Below are 16,012 nucleotides of genomic sequence, written 5' to 3'. Positions count from 1 at the left end.
ACCTGCCACACCGTAGAGCGATCTTTTCTAAATCGCTTTGCAACTGATACTGGTCTTCGGATGGCCTTACTAGACGGTAAATTACAGCATCATCTGCGAACAACCTAAGAGAACTGCTCAGATTGTCACCCAGATCATTTATATAGATCAGTAACAGCAGAGGTCCCAGGACGCTTCCCTGGGGAACACCTGATATCACTTCAGTTTTACTCGATGATTTGCCGTCTATTTCTACGAACTGCGACCTTCCTGACATGGAATCACGAATCCAGTCGCACAACTGAGACGATACCCCATAGGTCCGCAGCTTGATTAGAAGTCGCTTGTGAGGAACGGTGTCAAAAGCTTTCCGGAAATGTTGTATTGAATCGGAGTAACAAGCATATATTTAACATAGGGAAGTAGCCTCGTGCGGGGTTTCGATAGAAGTGGTGCTCCAGTTGTGTTGTGCGGTGTATACCGGCATCCATCGCGGACTGCGAGTTCCTACAGTGGGTGCACGTGACTCACTGTGCTGCTGCACTGCACGGCCAGCGGTCTCCGACGGCCGCCCTTGGGCCCCTCCCTGGGCAGCGCCGGCCGCCAAACAGGAAGAGCCGCCGGCGCCGGGAACAGCGGCCGGCCGCTGCTATTCCGGGCGCGGCGCGCGCGCGAATAGCCCGAGTTCACACCCCGCGCCGGGCAGCCGGCCAGCGGCGCACGCTCTAGACTCCCGGAATAGCGCGGCGCGGGGCCGCGGTTCAAGTCCCCGGCCGGCCGCTCCGATATACATCGGCCGCAGTGGCTATTCGCGGCCAGCGCGCGACGCTCCGCTTCGGAAATGTCACCGCCAAATGTCAGTTCAGCGGAGCCGGCGCTGCCAAGGCGAGGGACCAGTGCACCAACCTCCATTAAAAGGTAACCGCAATGTCAAAAAATATATCGGCTCGACCACTTGTTTATAGTGGAAAACACTAAGATTGACGCCTTTCGGAAGTCAAGCCTCCATCATCAGAATAATAAAAAGTAAAAGAACCTGTTAAAACTCGCTAAATTGGAACATGCACCAGGCACAATAAAATTCGTAATAAAATTAAAACATCGTGGCTACTTCCCTTGTTGCACCCGTGTCTTCCAAGATGCCACTCTTGTTCAAAACCGGTGGTAGGCAGAAAACATCTTCCGAGATTGTCCTAGATGCTTTCTCCGAAAATTATTTGGAACAGTTAGTCCAGGAACCCACACGAATTGTAAATGGTTCCGAAAACACACTTGACCTCTTAGCCACAAACAATCCCGAGCTAATAGAGAGCATCATGACTGATACAGGGATTAGTGATCACATGGTCGTTGTAGCTAGGCTCAATACAGTTTCTTCCAAATCCACCAGAAACAAACGCAAAATAATTTTATTTAAAAAAGGGGATAGAGTGACACTAGAAGCCTTCCTAACAGACAATCTCCATTCCTTCCGAACTGACTATGCAAATGTAGACGAGATGTGGCTCAAATTCAAAGATATAGTAGCAATAGCAATTGAGAGATTCATACGTCACAAATTGCTAAGAGATGGAACTGGTCCCCTATGGTACACAAAACAGGTCCGAACGCTGTTGCAGAGGCTATGGAAAAACATGCGAAGTTCAGAAGAACGCTAAATCGCAAAGACTGGCTTCAATTTAGAGACGCGCGAAATTTGGCACGGACTTCAATGCGAGATGCCTTTAATAGGTTCCACAACGAAACATTGTCTCGAGCGGTAGAAAACCCGAAGAAATTCTGATCGTATGTAAAGTACACAAGCGGCAAGACGCAGTCAACATCTTCGCTGCGCAGTGCCGATGGTACTGTTACCGACGAGTGTGCCGCTAAAGCGGAGTTATTGAACGCAGTTTTCCGAAATCCCTTCACCAGCGAAGACGAATGGAATATTCCAGAATTTGAAACACGAACAGGTCCTACCATGAGTTTCTTAGAAGCAGGTACCTCGGGTTCGCGAAGCAACTCAAATTGCTTGATACGGCAAATCTTCAGGTCCAGATTGTATACCGATTAGGTTCCTTTCAGATTACGCTGATACAATAGCTCCCTACTTATCAATCATATACAACCGCTCGATCACCGATATATCTGTACCTACACATTTGAAATTTGCGCAGGTCGCAACAGTGTTTAAGAAGGGTAGTAGGAGTAATCCATCGAACTACAAACCTACATCATTGACGTCGGTTTGCAGTAGGGATTTGGAGCATATACTGTATTCAAACATTATGAATCTATTGACACGTAATCAGCATGGTTTCAGAAAACATCGTTCTTGTGCAACGCTGCTAGCTCTTTATTCGCACGAAGTAATGGCCGCTATCGACAGGGGATCTCAAGTTGATTGCGTATTTCTAGAGTTCCAGAAACCTTTTGACACCGTTCCTCACAAGCGACTTCTAATCAAGCTGCGGGCCTATGGGGTATCGTCTCAGGTGTGCGACTGGATTCGTGATTTCCTGTCAGGAAGGTCGCAGTTCGTAGTAATAGACGGCAAATCATCGAGTAAAACTTAAGTGATATCACGTGTTCCCAAAGTAAGCGTCCTGAGACCTCTGCTGTCACTGATCTATATAAATGATCTGGGTGACAATCTGAGCAGTTCTCTTAAGTTGTTCGCAGATGATGCTGTAATTTACCGTCTAGTAAGGTCATTCGAAGACCAGTATCAGTTGCAAAGCGATTTAGAAGAGATTGCTCTATGGTGTGGCAGGTGGCACTTGACGCTAAATAACGAAAAGTGTGAGGTGATCCACACGAGTTCCAAAAGAAATCCGTTGGAATTCGATTACTCGATAAATAGTACAATTCTCCAGGTTGTCAATTCAACTGAGTACCTGGGTGTTAAATTTACGAACAACTGCACTTGGAAAGACCACATAGACAATATTGTGGGGAAGGCCAGGCAAAGGTTGCGTTTCATTGGCAGGACACTTAGAAGATGCAACAAGTCCCCTAAAGAGACAGCTTACACTACACTCGTTCGTCCTCTGTTAGAATATTGCTGCGCGGTGTGCGATCCTTACCAGGTGGGATTGACGGAGGACATCGAAAGGGTGCAAAAAAGGGCAGCTCGTTTTGTATTATCACGTTATAGGAGAGAGAGTGTGGCAGATATGATACACGAGTTGGGATGGAAGCCATTACAGCATAGACGTTTTTCGTCGCGGCGAGACCTTTTTACGAAATTTCAGTCACCAACTTTCTCTTCCGAATGCGAAAATATTTTGTTGAGACCAACCTACATAGGTAGGAATGATCATCAAAATAAAATAAGAGAAATCAGAGCTCGAACAGAAAGGTTTAGGTGTTCGTTTTTCCCGCTCGCTGTTCGGGAGTGGAATAGTAGAGAGATAGTATGATTGTGGTTCGATGAACCCTCTGCCAAGCACTTAAATGTGAATTGCAGAGTAATCATGTAGATGTAGATTTAAGTAACATTTACGATCAATATTTTCACAATATACGAGGCTCACTCCAAAACCAATGCACACTATTTTTTTTTTAACTCGTTTTTTTTCTACACGTTTGAAAGTTTTACAGTGTGTAGAGACTGCGTGAAGAGTTTGACGGGCCACTGAAAGACCTGAGTCGAAACTAGGCCCAGGAGTAGACAAAATTCCATTAGAACTACTGACGGCCTTGGGGGAGCCAGTCCGGACAAAAGTCTACTATCTGGTTAGCAAAATGTATGAGACACGCGAAATTCCCTCAGACTTCAAGAAGAATATAATAATTCCAATCCCAAAGAAAGCAGGTGTTGACAGATGTGAAAATTACCGAACTATCAGTTTAATAAGTCACGGCTGCAAAATACTAACGCGAGTTCCTTACAGACGAATGGAAAAACTGGTAGACGTCGACCTCGGGGAAGATCAGTTTGGATTCCGTAGAAATATGGGAACACGTGAGGCAATACTGACCCTACGAGTTCTGTTCTGAGAGATCGAGGAATCACCAATTTAGTATTGGAGGGCAGTGTGGAGGGTAAAAATCGTAGAGGGAGACCAAGAGATGAATACACTAAGCAGATTTAAAAGGATGTAGGCTGCAGTAGGTACTGGCATATGAAGATGCTTGCACAGGATAGAGTAGCATGGAGAGTTGCATCAAACCAGTCTCAGGACTGGAGACCACAACAACAACAAGAACAACAATATGACATAATAGAATGGAAGTAAGCAAAGTGTGTAAGATTTTTATGTTTATATCTCCTACATCTGACATTGGCACTGCAGATACAGACTTGTTTAGGCACTTAAGCAATTCCGTGGAATCTCCTTCCAAACGGAATTTAATATCGATTTGTAATCCTAGAAATTTAGCACTGTCAACCTATGTGCATCTCTTCATATGTTATATTCATGCTGGAAAAATATCTCTTACATTTTCTCAACTGTATATAGTGGGTCTTCTCAAAGTTTAATGACAGTGAATTACTTTTAAACCATTTATTAATGTCAGTCTAAATTCGATTAGCAGCTATTTCTAAATCTGTACTTGAATTGCTACATATTCCAATGTTTGTATCATCTGCAAACAAAACAAACTTAATATCTGGCAATTTAGCAGACGAGAGATCATTAATGAACACAAGAAAAAGCAACAGACCAAAGATGGAACCTTGAGGAACACCACTTGTAATTAATTCCTATTCAGATGAAGAATGAGTGCTTACTGCACAGATATTTTGCAATGATGCCCTTTGTTTCTTATTAGATAGATAAGACTGAAACCATTTCGCAGAATTGCTGGTGACACCATATTATTCTAATTTACTTAAGAGAATGCTATGGTTCACACAGTCAAGGACTTTTGACAGGTCACAGGAAATACCAGCAGCTTCTAATTTATTACCTAATTAATTAAGTTTGGCAACAACCTCGATGGCACTTCTGGAGCTTTACTGAGAATTTTAGGAAAGGTTCTGGACTGAGACAGACTGTGATGTAGTCCTAGTCGCCTGCCATCGGGCGTCAGGGGGTTGCCAGCCTGCAGGCAGCTAGGACTACATCACAGGTTGCCCCATATTTTTAAAATTCTCAGCATAGGTGGGTGGATACAAACGAGGGTCTTCCCGAACTGATGGGTCTTAGACAGTCCTTTTTCCATTCTATTCACGCATGTGTAAGTGTCACATCCCATCCCCCAACCACTTCCCCCCCCCCCCCCAGCCCCCGTGATAACGAAACTGGAGGGCACGAAACAACAGAGCTCAAAATGCATTAGCACGCACTGTTGTTTTGCATCACGTTCAAATTTTGTTGAATCGTTTCGAACGGTACCTGGTAGTTCCAGTCTCTGCACGAGGGAAAAAATTGTGGTCGAACAGCATTACAAAGGTGTGCGGCCACGTTCGATGTGGATGCGGCCCCACCATGTCGTTAGAGGAGGGCTGCAATGCCTGAGTGTGTCAGCAGCGTCAAAGGCTTTGATGGACGTCGAGCTGCTGCTCATCACACTTCGAACTGTCGTTACCGCCGGCCAAAAGTGTTGAAATGAACGCTCCAAAGAAAGGGACTGTTTCATTCATGATCCTTAGGCCACCCCCAGAAGACCTTCCGTATCAATTCTGAGGGACCGTATTTATGAAACATACTCGTCTGCCACCCGTCAGGAAGTCGCATGATTTCAAAGCTGGGCGTCGCCGTTCTGTCCTCCATCGCAGAGACATCCAAAGAAGGGGTGAAATGTGAGTAAGAGGGGATGTGGCGAGCTTCCCATTCTGTGACACGTCCACCGTGGCGCTGGGCAGAACTGTAGTGAAACATGGTGCAAATGTGTCATCATCAACTCACTCTACACGTCACGTAAACTTGTGAGCTGTGGCGTTTTGGCGCGTGTGTTGCTGTTCGAAGCGCCGTCGAGCCCGGGGGTGACATAGCAGGGTGCCATATTTTTTCACCCTTACAGAGGAAGGCTGTACGCATCTTCAAGCCTAAATCAAATTACTGCGTCGCAATAGTTTCGAAAAAGTGACCATTTAATTGTGTTGCGCAGTGTAGTCGCGGATTCGCCTCAGAATGACAACACGCAAAACTACCTAATGGGCGCTAGATCGTAGCGAAATGTATCAAGATGATCTACATAATTACAGCATTATTTTCTGCATATACACTATGTGTTCAAAGGTATCCGGACACCTGGCTGAAAGTGACTTACAAGTTCGTGGCGCCCTCAATCGGTAATGCTGGAGTTCAATATGATGTTGACCAACCCTTAGCCTTGATGACAGCTTCCACTCTCGCAGGCATACGTTCAATCAGGTGCTGGAAGGTTTCTTGGGTAATGAGAGCCCACTCTTCACGGAGTGCTGTACTGAGGAGAGGTATCGATGTCGGTCGGTGAGACCTGGCACGAAGTCAGCGTTCCAAAACATCCCAAATGTGTGCTATAGGATTCAGGTAAGGACTCTGTGCAGGCCAGTCTATTACAGGGATCTTACTGTCGTGTAACCACTCCGCCACAGGCCGTACCTTATGTACAGGTGTTCGAACGTGTTGAAAGATGCAATCGCCATCCCCGAATTGCTCTTCAACAATGGGAAGCAATAATGAGCTTAAAAATCACTGTAGGACTGTGCCGTGGTAGTGCCACGCAAAACAACAAGGAGTGCAAGTCCCCTCCATGAAAAACACGACCACTCCACAACACCACCGCCTCCGAATTTTGGTGTTGGCACTACACACCCTGCCATCCACGAATTGCCCTTCAACAGTGAGAAGCAACAAGGTGGTTAACTCATCAATGTAAGCCTACGCTGTGATAGTCCCACGCGCAACAACAAGGAGGGTGCAAGCCGTCTCCATGAAAAACACGACCAAACGGTAACACCACTGTTGACACTACACACACCGGCAGACGACGTTCACCGGGCATTCGCCGTACCCACACCCTTCCATCGGATCGCCACATTGTGTACCGTGATTCGTCACTCCGCACAACGTTTTTACACTGTTCAATCGTCCAATGTTCATGCTCCTTACACCAAGCGAGGAGTCGTTTCGCATTTACCGTCTTGATGTGTGGCTTATGAGCAGCTGCTCAACCATGAAATGCAAGTTTTTTCACCTCACACCTAACTGTCATTGTACTTGCAGTGGATCCTGATGCAGTTTGGAATTCCTGTGTGATGGTTTGAATAGATGTCTGCCTATTTCACATTAGGACCCTCTTCAACTGTCGGCGGGCTCTGTCAGTCAACAGACGAGGTCGACCCGTAGGCTTTAGTGCTGTACGTGTCCCTTCCGTTTCCACATCGTTACAACATCGGAAACAGTGGACCTAGGGATGTTTAGGAGCGTCGAAATCTCGCGTACAGACGTATGACACAAGTGACACCCAGTCGCCTGACCACGTTCGAAGTCCGTGAGTTCCACGGAGATCCCCAATCTGCTCTCTCGTGATGTCTACTGACCACTGAGGTCGCTAATATGGAGCACCTGGCAGCAGGTGGCAGTACAATGGACGTAATATGAAAAATGTATGTTTTTGGGGGTGTCCGGATACTTTCGATCACATAGTGTAAACATCGAAAATGTAACCAATGTTCGGTTACTTGTACAGTAAAATCTCGGATAGCGAGCATAATTCGTTTCAGAATCTTACTCGCAGTGCAAAACACTTGTTAAGTGAAATAATTTATCCCATATAAATTAATGTAAAGTATGATAAAGCATTTTATGCAGAAAAAGTACTAAAAGATTAATCTTATTCACGCATTCATTCGTAGAAAATTATACACAGGGTATCATGTACATTATTATTCAGTATCAATTGATCTTGGAACTCTTCCTTCTGGTCAGTGTTGACATAGAAAAACAATATTGGAATTGTGAGGCCGCCTTGATGCAAAGTCCGCAGCTGGTGGTCGTGCGGTATCGTTCTCGCTTCCAACTCCCGAGTTCCCGGGTTCGATTCCCGGCGGGGTCAGGGATTTTCTCTGCCTCGTGATGACTGGCTGTTGTGTGACGTCCGTAGGTTAGTTAGGTTTAAGTAGTTCTAAGTTCTAGGGGACTGATGACCATGGATGTTAAGTCCCATAGTGCTCAGAGCCATTTGAATTTTTGAACCTTGATGCAAAACACATTGTTATTCGTTTACTTATTTATTTCTTAAAGTCGTTTCGGTGACAAATATCACCATCATAAGCGGGTTCTTTAAATCTAAAACATGCCGAAAATAGCATAGTTATACAAACACAGTAACACATAGTACATTTTTGCTGTTCATTTTTTGAAATATGGTTTTATATGGATACTTCGATACTACCTTATTTATTGTATATCATGGGACGTTTTTAAGAATTATTGTCGCTGTTTGCGGCGTATTCTCTGTGCTTTTTCTGTTAACGTTTCTTCTCAGCGTACATCATGTCATCTGCAACAGTGTGAGCAGCTGTTAGTAAATAAATACTACAAGGTGAACTTAGTATTTCAGCGTTTTGCACCTGGGATTGCGGTAGTGTTGTGTGTACTGGGCTGTTACTTAGTTATTCGTGTACTCACGTTCGTTGGACGACATGTAGCCGATTCTATACACACAAAAATAAAACCTTCCCCGGCCGAGCGGTTCTAGGCGCTACAGTTTGGATCCGCGCAACCGCTAAGGTCGCAGGTTCGAATCCTGCCTTGGGCATGGATGTGTGTGAGGTCCTTAGGTTAGTTCGGTTTAAGTAGTTCTAAGTTCTAGGGGACTGATGACCTTAGCAGTTAAGTCCCATAGTGCTCAGAGCCATTTTTTGAACAAAACTTTCGCACTTCGTTTATGATCAGGAACATTACGCCATCTTGCTGTTCACGTGTGTCGCGAGAGGTGTATCGTGTGTTGCGAGAAGGCTGTGAAAACTGTAGCGGGACTTACGACGACTTATTCATTTATGTCTCTGCAATAAACGTAAACACAACACTTTGCAACAATACACTCTTAACCGTTCTGGGAGAACTGACCAAGGACACAGAACAAAAAGCACACACAGGCAAAAGAGCCACTTCCCCATCAGACACAGAGACATAAATAAGGAACAGAAGTCGTCGTAACTCCCGCTACAGCTCTCATAGCCTACTCGCAACATGCGATTCGCCTATGACGACACACGTGAACAGAAAGATGGCGTAATCTTCCTGATCATAAACAAAGTGCGAAAGTTTTGTTTTTCTGTGTATAGAATCAGCTTCATGCGTCCACCGAATGTGAGTACAAGAGAAACTAACAGCCCAGTACACACAAAAACTGTATTCCACAACTCTACCGCAATCCCAAGTGTATAACGCTGACATACTAAGTTCACCTTGTAGTATTTGATTATCAACAGCTGCTCACACAGTTGCAGTTGACATGATGTACGCTGAGAAAAAACGGCAACAGAAAAAAGTACAGAAAATATGCCGCAATCAGCGACAATAATTCTTAAAAACGTGCCATAACACACAATAAATAAGGTAGTATCAAAGTATCCATAGAAAACTTTATTTCAAACAACGAACAGCAAAAATGTAATAATGTGTTACTGTGTTTGTATAATTATGCTATTTTCTGCATGTTTTACAATTAAAGAACCTACTTATGATGGTGATATCTGTCGCCGAAACTAGTTTGGGAAATAAATAAGAAAACAAATTACAAGGTTTTTTGCATCAAAGCGGACTCACAGTTCCGATATTGTTGTTTATCGTTCACGATACATAACTAATTCTCTTTTACTAGGAAGTTATCTATAGCCATTTGTTTCTGCCAACACTTCAACACTTGGCGAAAATGTGTCACAACATTATCATCAAACAAATCTGTAACGCGCGTAGCCACTGCTTTATTGGGGTGACGATTTTCAATGTACGATGCAAGCGATTCCCATGTTTTCAGCATTTCTCTTATTGCGCCAGAAGATTGCTGCTTTGCTGTTACCTCCTCCTCCTCCTCTGAAGAACTCCTCTCCACAACTTCCTGTTGTGAAACAAACTGCAACTCAATAACCTCTTTGGTGGTCATTTCCACAAACCTATCGATATCATTGTTACCCACTTCTAGTCCCATGGTCTTGGCCAAAGAGTCCCATTGACTACAGGGTCCGCTAGTACTGACTCAAATACCTCAGAGTCACATGCGACAACGCACTCCAGACAAAGTTTCTTCGAAGCAGAAGTGAAAGTTCTCTTGGTAACCCCATCGCACTCCTTTTCCATCATCTGGACGCGATGCTGAAGTAACATGTCCAAAACTCTCTGTAAGTGAGATTGGTAGCTTCAGTCAACTCAAAGCAATGCTGGATGACTGCTTTTTTGTAGAGTTACTTTAAAGTTAGGAATAATCTGCTGGTCCAAGGACTGGAGTAACGCTGCTGGGAGTAAGAGATTGGATCTTGATGAATTAAAATTGTCAAGGAGGGTATCTTGTAGGCCTGGAAAACGGGCAGGAGCGTTGTCCATAACAAGCAAGACATGGAGTGACAGATGCATCTCAGGCAAATATTTTTTCACCAAAAGACGAAACACTTCATTGATCCAATCACAAAAATGATCATGTGTCACCCAAGCCTTGTTGTTGGACCTCCACATCACATTTAACCTGCTCTTCTGGACTTTACATTTATTGAAGACTCGTGGAGTTACTGAGTAGTAAGCAAGCAGCAGTTCAATTTTCAAATCGCCGCTTGCATTGGCACGGTCTTTCCTTGGCTGGTGACCGGGTAATGCAGTGTCCTCTGCTGTTATAAAGGTACACTTCGGCATCTTTTTCCAGAATAGAACCGTCTCGTCACAATTAAAAGCCAGTTGCGAAACATAACCCTCAGAATCAACGAGCTCTTGAAGCTGCTGTGAAGTTCCCTGGTCCCTTTGTGTCGGAGCTGGCAACTTTGCCGGCTCTTCTCTCGATGCTCTGGTGGCACGCCAACTGTGGGCAGTTCTGTTTTTAAAATAAAATTTCAATAAAATGTTTCAAATGGCTCTGAGCACTATGGGGCTTAACATCACTCCCCTAGACTTAGAACTACTTAAACCTATCTAACCTAAGGACGTCACACACATCCATGCCCGAGGCAGGATTCGAACCTGGTACCGTAACAGCAGCGCGGTTCCGGAATGAAGCACCTAGAACCGCTCGGCCACAGCGGCCGGATAATAAATCTTTCTTCATCTAACAGATACAATCAAAAGTTAACAAAGAATTACGGAATACATCCATCACCTACCACGTTTCAGGTACAAATGTATCGAACTGCGCAGAGGCAAAGTCTGTGCCGCAGCAAGACCAAAGTTTGTTTAACAGTAACATAACTTGCTCTCTCTCTCTCTCTCTCTCTCTCTCTGACTTCTACATCGATAACTTACAGAAATCAAAATGACATTCCTAACTTACAAGAACACGGGTGCAGACTGTGCATTGCTAGAGGGAGGCGGGTCTCGTTTGCCCATACCTCTCTCTCCCGGCGGTCAAAATTCCAGTCTGTTTACGCAAGCGACCGTCTGCAAGCACACATAAAGCCGTCGGCACAGGGGACGAGTTAGCTAACGTCAACGTGGCGCTCCGCAAGTTTTGTGACGTCACATCCAGCTGTTTCTCGTTCAGAAGCCATTTCGTCACTTGACACACAAAATAAGTTCTGCGATATTTCGGCAACGTCCCACATAAAAGTAGAACCAACAGGAAACAAGTACGCTATGTACATCACAAGCAGTAAGCAAGACGCCATACCCTATTCGTCATGTTAGCAGTAGCGCATATACGATTTTATGTTATACGCTACACCCTATGAATATGTGCTGTTTCTAAGTACCAGCACGTTGAATATCTTGAGAACGAATCGTTATTGGTACGATTTCTGGTAACAAAATTACGGGAAACGCCATACTGGTGATTAAAGAATTTTCATATTTATTTATTTTCGCGTTATAATTCGCGTGCAATGAGAGTAATCCGTTTTAAGGCAACAATTAATTTAAAAGTCACGAAAACATGCCGTCCTTATTAGTATTTGTGATTAACATTTCGGCAATTTTATTTATTTAATCGTATGGCTAGGACCCCCCGCCGGGCAGACCGTTCGCCGGGTGCCGGCCTTTCAATGTGACGCCACTTCGGCGGCCTGCAATCGATGAGGCTGATTGGATGATGATGAGGACGGCACAACACCCAGTCCCTGGGCGGAGAAAATTCCTCGACCCAACCGGGAATCAAACCCGGGCCCAGAGGATTTACAATCCGTCACGCTGACCATTCAGCTACCGGGGCGGACATTTCGGCGATGTAAGTAAAGAAATCGAGGGTGTGAGCAGTGAGGTTGCAGCATGGTGGTGTTAGCTGAGGCACCACGATATGGAACCGGCAATTAATCTGCCTTGGGCCGTGGTGAGGCGTGCCTGCGAGCGAGCGCACGTCTGTTTACAGCCCCACGTAGCGTCTCGTCTCAGACTTCATCGACCGTCATTGCGTTTCCTTACCGCCAAACCACAATTAAACTGACTCTTCCTTTGCATCACGAACGACCGAAGGCGTATGAAGTAGAATGTTTTATACAGGATGGAATGCGTGTGCCGCCACAAGATGTTGTCGGAATTCATTTTTCTATCGTCACAAGGGAACCTCCCCATCGCACCCCCCTCACATTTAGTTATAAGTTGGCACAGTGGATAGGCCTTGAAAAACTGAACACAGATCAATCGAGAAAACAAGAAGAAGTTGTGTGGAACTATGAAAAAAATAAGCAAAATATACAAACTGAGTAGTCCATGCGCAACATGGGCAACATCAATGATGGTGTGAGCTGAAGAGCGCCGTGGTCCCGTGGTTAGCGTGAGCAGCTGCGAAATGAGAGCTCCTTGTTCCAAGTCTTGCCTCGAGTGAAAAGTTTACTTTCTTGATTTCCGCAAATTTATGATCTGCCCGTTCGTTCATTGACCTCTCTGTTCACTGTAATAAGTTTAGTGTCTGTGTTTTGCGACCGCATCGCAAAATCGTGCGATCAGTAGACGAAAGGACGTGCCTCTCAAATGGGAACAGAAAACATTTGATCGCAAGGTCATAGGTCAACCGATTCCTCCACAGGAAAACACGTTTGATATATTCTCTGCGGCACTGGTGAGGGCATGTGCGTCACATGACAGGAATATGTTGTCGACCCACCTAACCTGTACGCTTGGCGAATGGCTAAAAAGATCCTTCTACCTTGCCCGATTTAGGTTTTCTTGTGGATGTGATAATCACTCCCAAAAAGTGATGGCATCGGACGGACGAATGGACAGATAATAATTGTCCGAAAATAAAGAAAGTAAACATTTCACTGGAGGGAAGAATTGACCGAGGACCTCTCGGTCCGCAGCTGCTTACGCTAAGCCCGGGACCACGGCGTTCCTGAGCTCGCACGATCCTTGATGTTGCCTATGCTGCGCATGGACTACTCAGTTTGTATATTTTGCTTATTTTTTCGTAGTTCCACACAACTTCTACCTGTTTTCTCGATTGATCTGCGTTCAGTTTATCAAGGCCTATCCACTGTGCCAACTTATAACTAAATCTGAGGGGTGTGCGATGGGGAGGTTCCCTTTTCAGTACTATCGTGTACATAAAGCTGGCGAATGGCGAGTTGTACGCCGACATTGCGCTCCCTAAGTTCGGATGCTCTGGCGCACCTATAGGGAATGTCGTGGTTGATCACGCTGGCCGCCGAACGTTGGAGGTGTTGGAACTTCCGTTTGAGGTACCGTCGTTGTGGTGGCCGTATTTAAAGCTTACGGCAATGTGGTCAGTCACGTCACTGAGACGTGGAGGACGTTCGAAACATGCCGTGTCCTTGGTGTCTGTCAGATCAAAAGTGAACTACGAAACCTGTGCCTTCGTTCTTGGCTATTGCCGGGTGTAGGGCTGTCGTCGAGTACGATGCGACCCCGCCGGGAAGACCGCGTCCGTTCTGAATGTCGCCCACGTAGACAGGTTGAGACGCCGATCGCAGCGGTAGCCCTTCCTGCGGCCACCACTGTGTTCCCTCCATCTCACGCGTGCAGCAGTGCTGAGTCAGTCGGTACCGGTGTCGACCCCTCTCGACGACGCGATGGACGTTTCGCCTGTCTCTCCTACACTCCTGCAGGAGCCAATACAAATGAACCGTGACGGTCAGCAGCCGCAAGCTGTCCGTCCCGGCCCCATGCTTGTTGATCACGGAGCTGTACCGCCCTCACTTTTCTGCCATCTAGCCACATGTCATACTATAGCCGCTGTGCAACAGCACGTTAGGAATCAACGGCCGCGGAGAAAACAGAAGGGAGAACGCCGTACCTTCCAAAGAGTGCATCCGTCGGATGGCTGCACAAGACGGCGAGCCTGCTGCCGACGGTGCACTGTCCTCCGACACCTGACGACGCGACGTCCTCCCCGCCCCCATGTGCAGTCACCGTCCACCTCCGGACACCGACCTTTCCCCGCCTTCGTCTGATGCGGTTGCCTCCCTCCTGTGTCTGTTGGTACCTGTAGGCACACCTCAGTGCTCCACTGAAGCGGCCCGGTGAGATGTCTGTCTCCCGGGCGGTTGGCGTCGATGCTGAGGATGGACGTTCTGGAAGTGTACAGAGCGACGGAGCACCCTTGGTAGTGTCGGAACTCTCGCAGTCACAGTTATGTGCCTCGCTTTACTCCGTGACATGCTGTATGCTGTGGATGTTATCGCTCTCCTTCAGGAGATTCACGTTGCAACTTTGTGTGCTCTCCGTGGTTTTACAGCACAAGTCTCTTGCTTCCTGTACTGGTAGTGGGGTTGCGGTCCTCTTATGTGACGGTATCCTGCTTGATGCAATTGCCTATCTCCTTGATGCTAGAGGTATGTGAGCCGTGCACGGCTCAGCTCATTTGATTTACCCGCTATGTCATTTCACTTGTCTTCGCCGCAGCGATAGGGGGTGTGGTCGCTGAGCGCTGTTGGCGCTGGTGCGCGAAGCGACAGTTTTGGGAGGACGGTAGATGGCGACAGGACGGAAGCGGCGGGGAGTCAGCTGCTGGCTGCCGGTTAAGGACTGCGACGAGTGCGGCTGTTTGCGAGCATGTGCGGAGGACGGAATGCTCGCTTGCTGAGCGTGGTTCTCCGTGACCAGCTGTTGTTTGTTGGGCCTAGCACTCGAGTCTTCAGCAAAGTGCATCGGTGTGGTTCTCGTCACCTGGCTAAGGCCGAAATTTTATATACTTTTATTATATTTAATGATCATTGCTTTATTATGTGGTTGGTACTTGTAGCCAACATTTTGTGATTTGAAATACTTCAGAGAATATCATCATGTGCCAGGCGTCTACTGTGAATAATTATTAATTTGTTTCATAGTGTATGGCACCGTATCCACTATCATCGATCATTTTATGGAAGTTCTGTCCAAATTATTATTACATTAGACTTTGTTAAAATTGGTGCGTTTAAATTGCAAATTTCGTAAGGGTTACGGAACGCCCTATGCTTACAATGTTAAATTGAGCTAAAAGTTAGGAACATTTTCTCATTTGTTATTTGGTCGATACTCTTGATTTTTTTCACAGAACGCACAAATATGTTCTGCTTTTATGCTGAATTATTAATTTTGAAAAAATAATGTGTAGTTTTCCAGATATTTTATTTTTTATAAATGTTAAAAAAAGTTATACATTTTTACAGTTATTTTAAAATTTACATCCATTAATACAAAATAATTCCACATATCTTTTAATTCAGATATATTAGAAGGTCTTAAGGAACAACTACAGAAAATTTCATCTTTCTACTATAAATAGGCCCTGAGAAAATGTACCTTATACACAAAAAAACTAAAGTTACGGGAAATTAGCTTCGAAGTTTTTACTTCAGTACAAGCCTGTTCCATAGCTTGTATCATCAGAATCGTCCAACAGCTTCCTCTTGATGGCTCTGCTATGCTGTCTAGCCATCTTTGAATATACTTTTATGGCATTAACTGAAGACCTGAGCCGTTCCTTGCCCAAACAAAGCATAGCTGCGGCAGTTCGTAGTCCTACACAGAGCCCC

The 16,012-nt window shown here is 45.6% G+C and overlaps 1 protein-coding gene across 1 annotated transcript in view; it reads right to left on the bottom strand.

Annotated features, from left to right (window-relative positions):
- LOC126292032 (nascent polypeptide-associated complex subunit alpha, muscle-specific form-like) overlaps window positions 1-16,012 on the bottom strand; it is a 397,943-nt gene that overhangs the window by 255,408 nt on the left and 126,523 nt on the right. Inside the window, exons 4-5 of the mRNA XM_049985825.1 lie at window positions 14,290-14,478; window positions 511-856 (exon numbers count right to left, since the gene is read on the bottom strand). Of these exons, the coding sequence (XP_049841782.1) occupies window positions 511-856; window positions 14,290-14,478 (535 nt within the window). The remainder of the gene's footprint in view (window positions 1-510; window positions 857-14,289; window positions 14,479-16,012) is intronic.

This window comes from Schistocerca gregaria, chromosome 9 (genome assembly GCF_023897955.1).
Source record: "Schistocerca gregaria isolate iqSchGreg1 chromosome 9, iqSchGreg1.2, whole genome shotgun sequence".
NCBI lineage: Eukaryota > Metazoa > Arthropoda > Insecta > Orthoptera > Acrididae > Schistocerca > Schistocerca gregaria.
The sequence above is the reverse complement of the archived record's forward strand: the minus strand, read 5'-3'. Positions and strand labels throughout refer to the sequence as shown.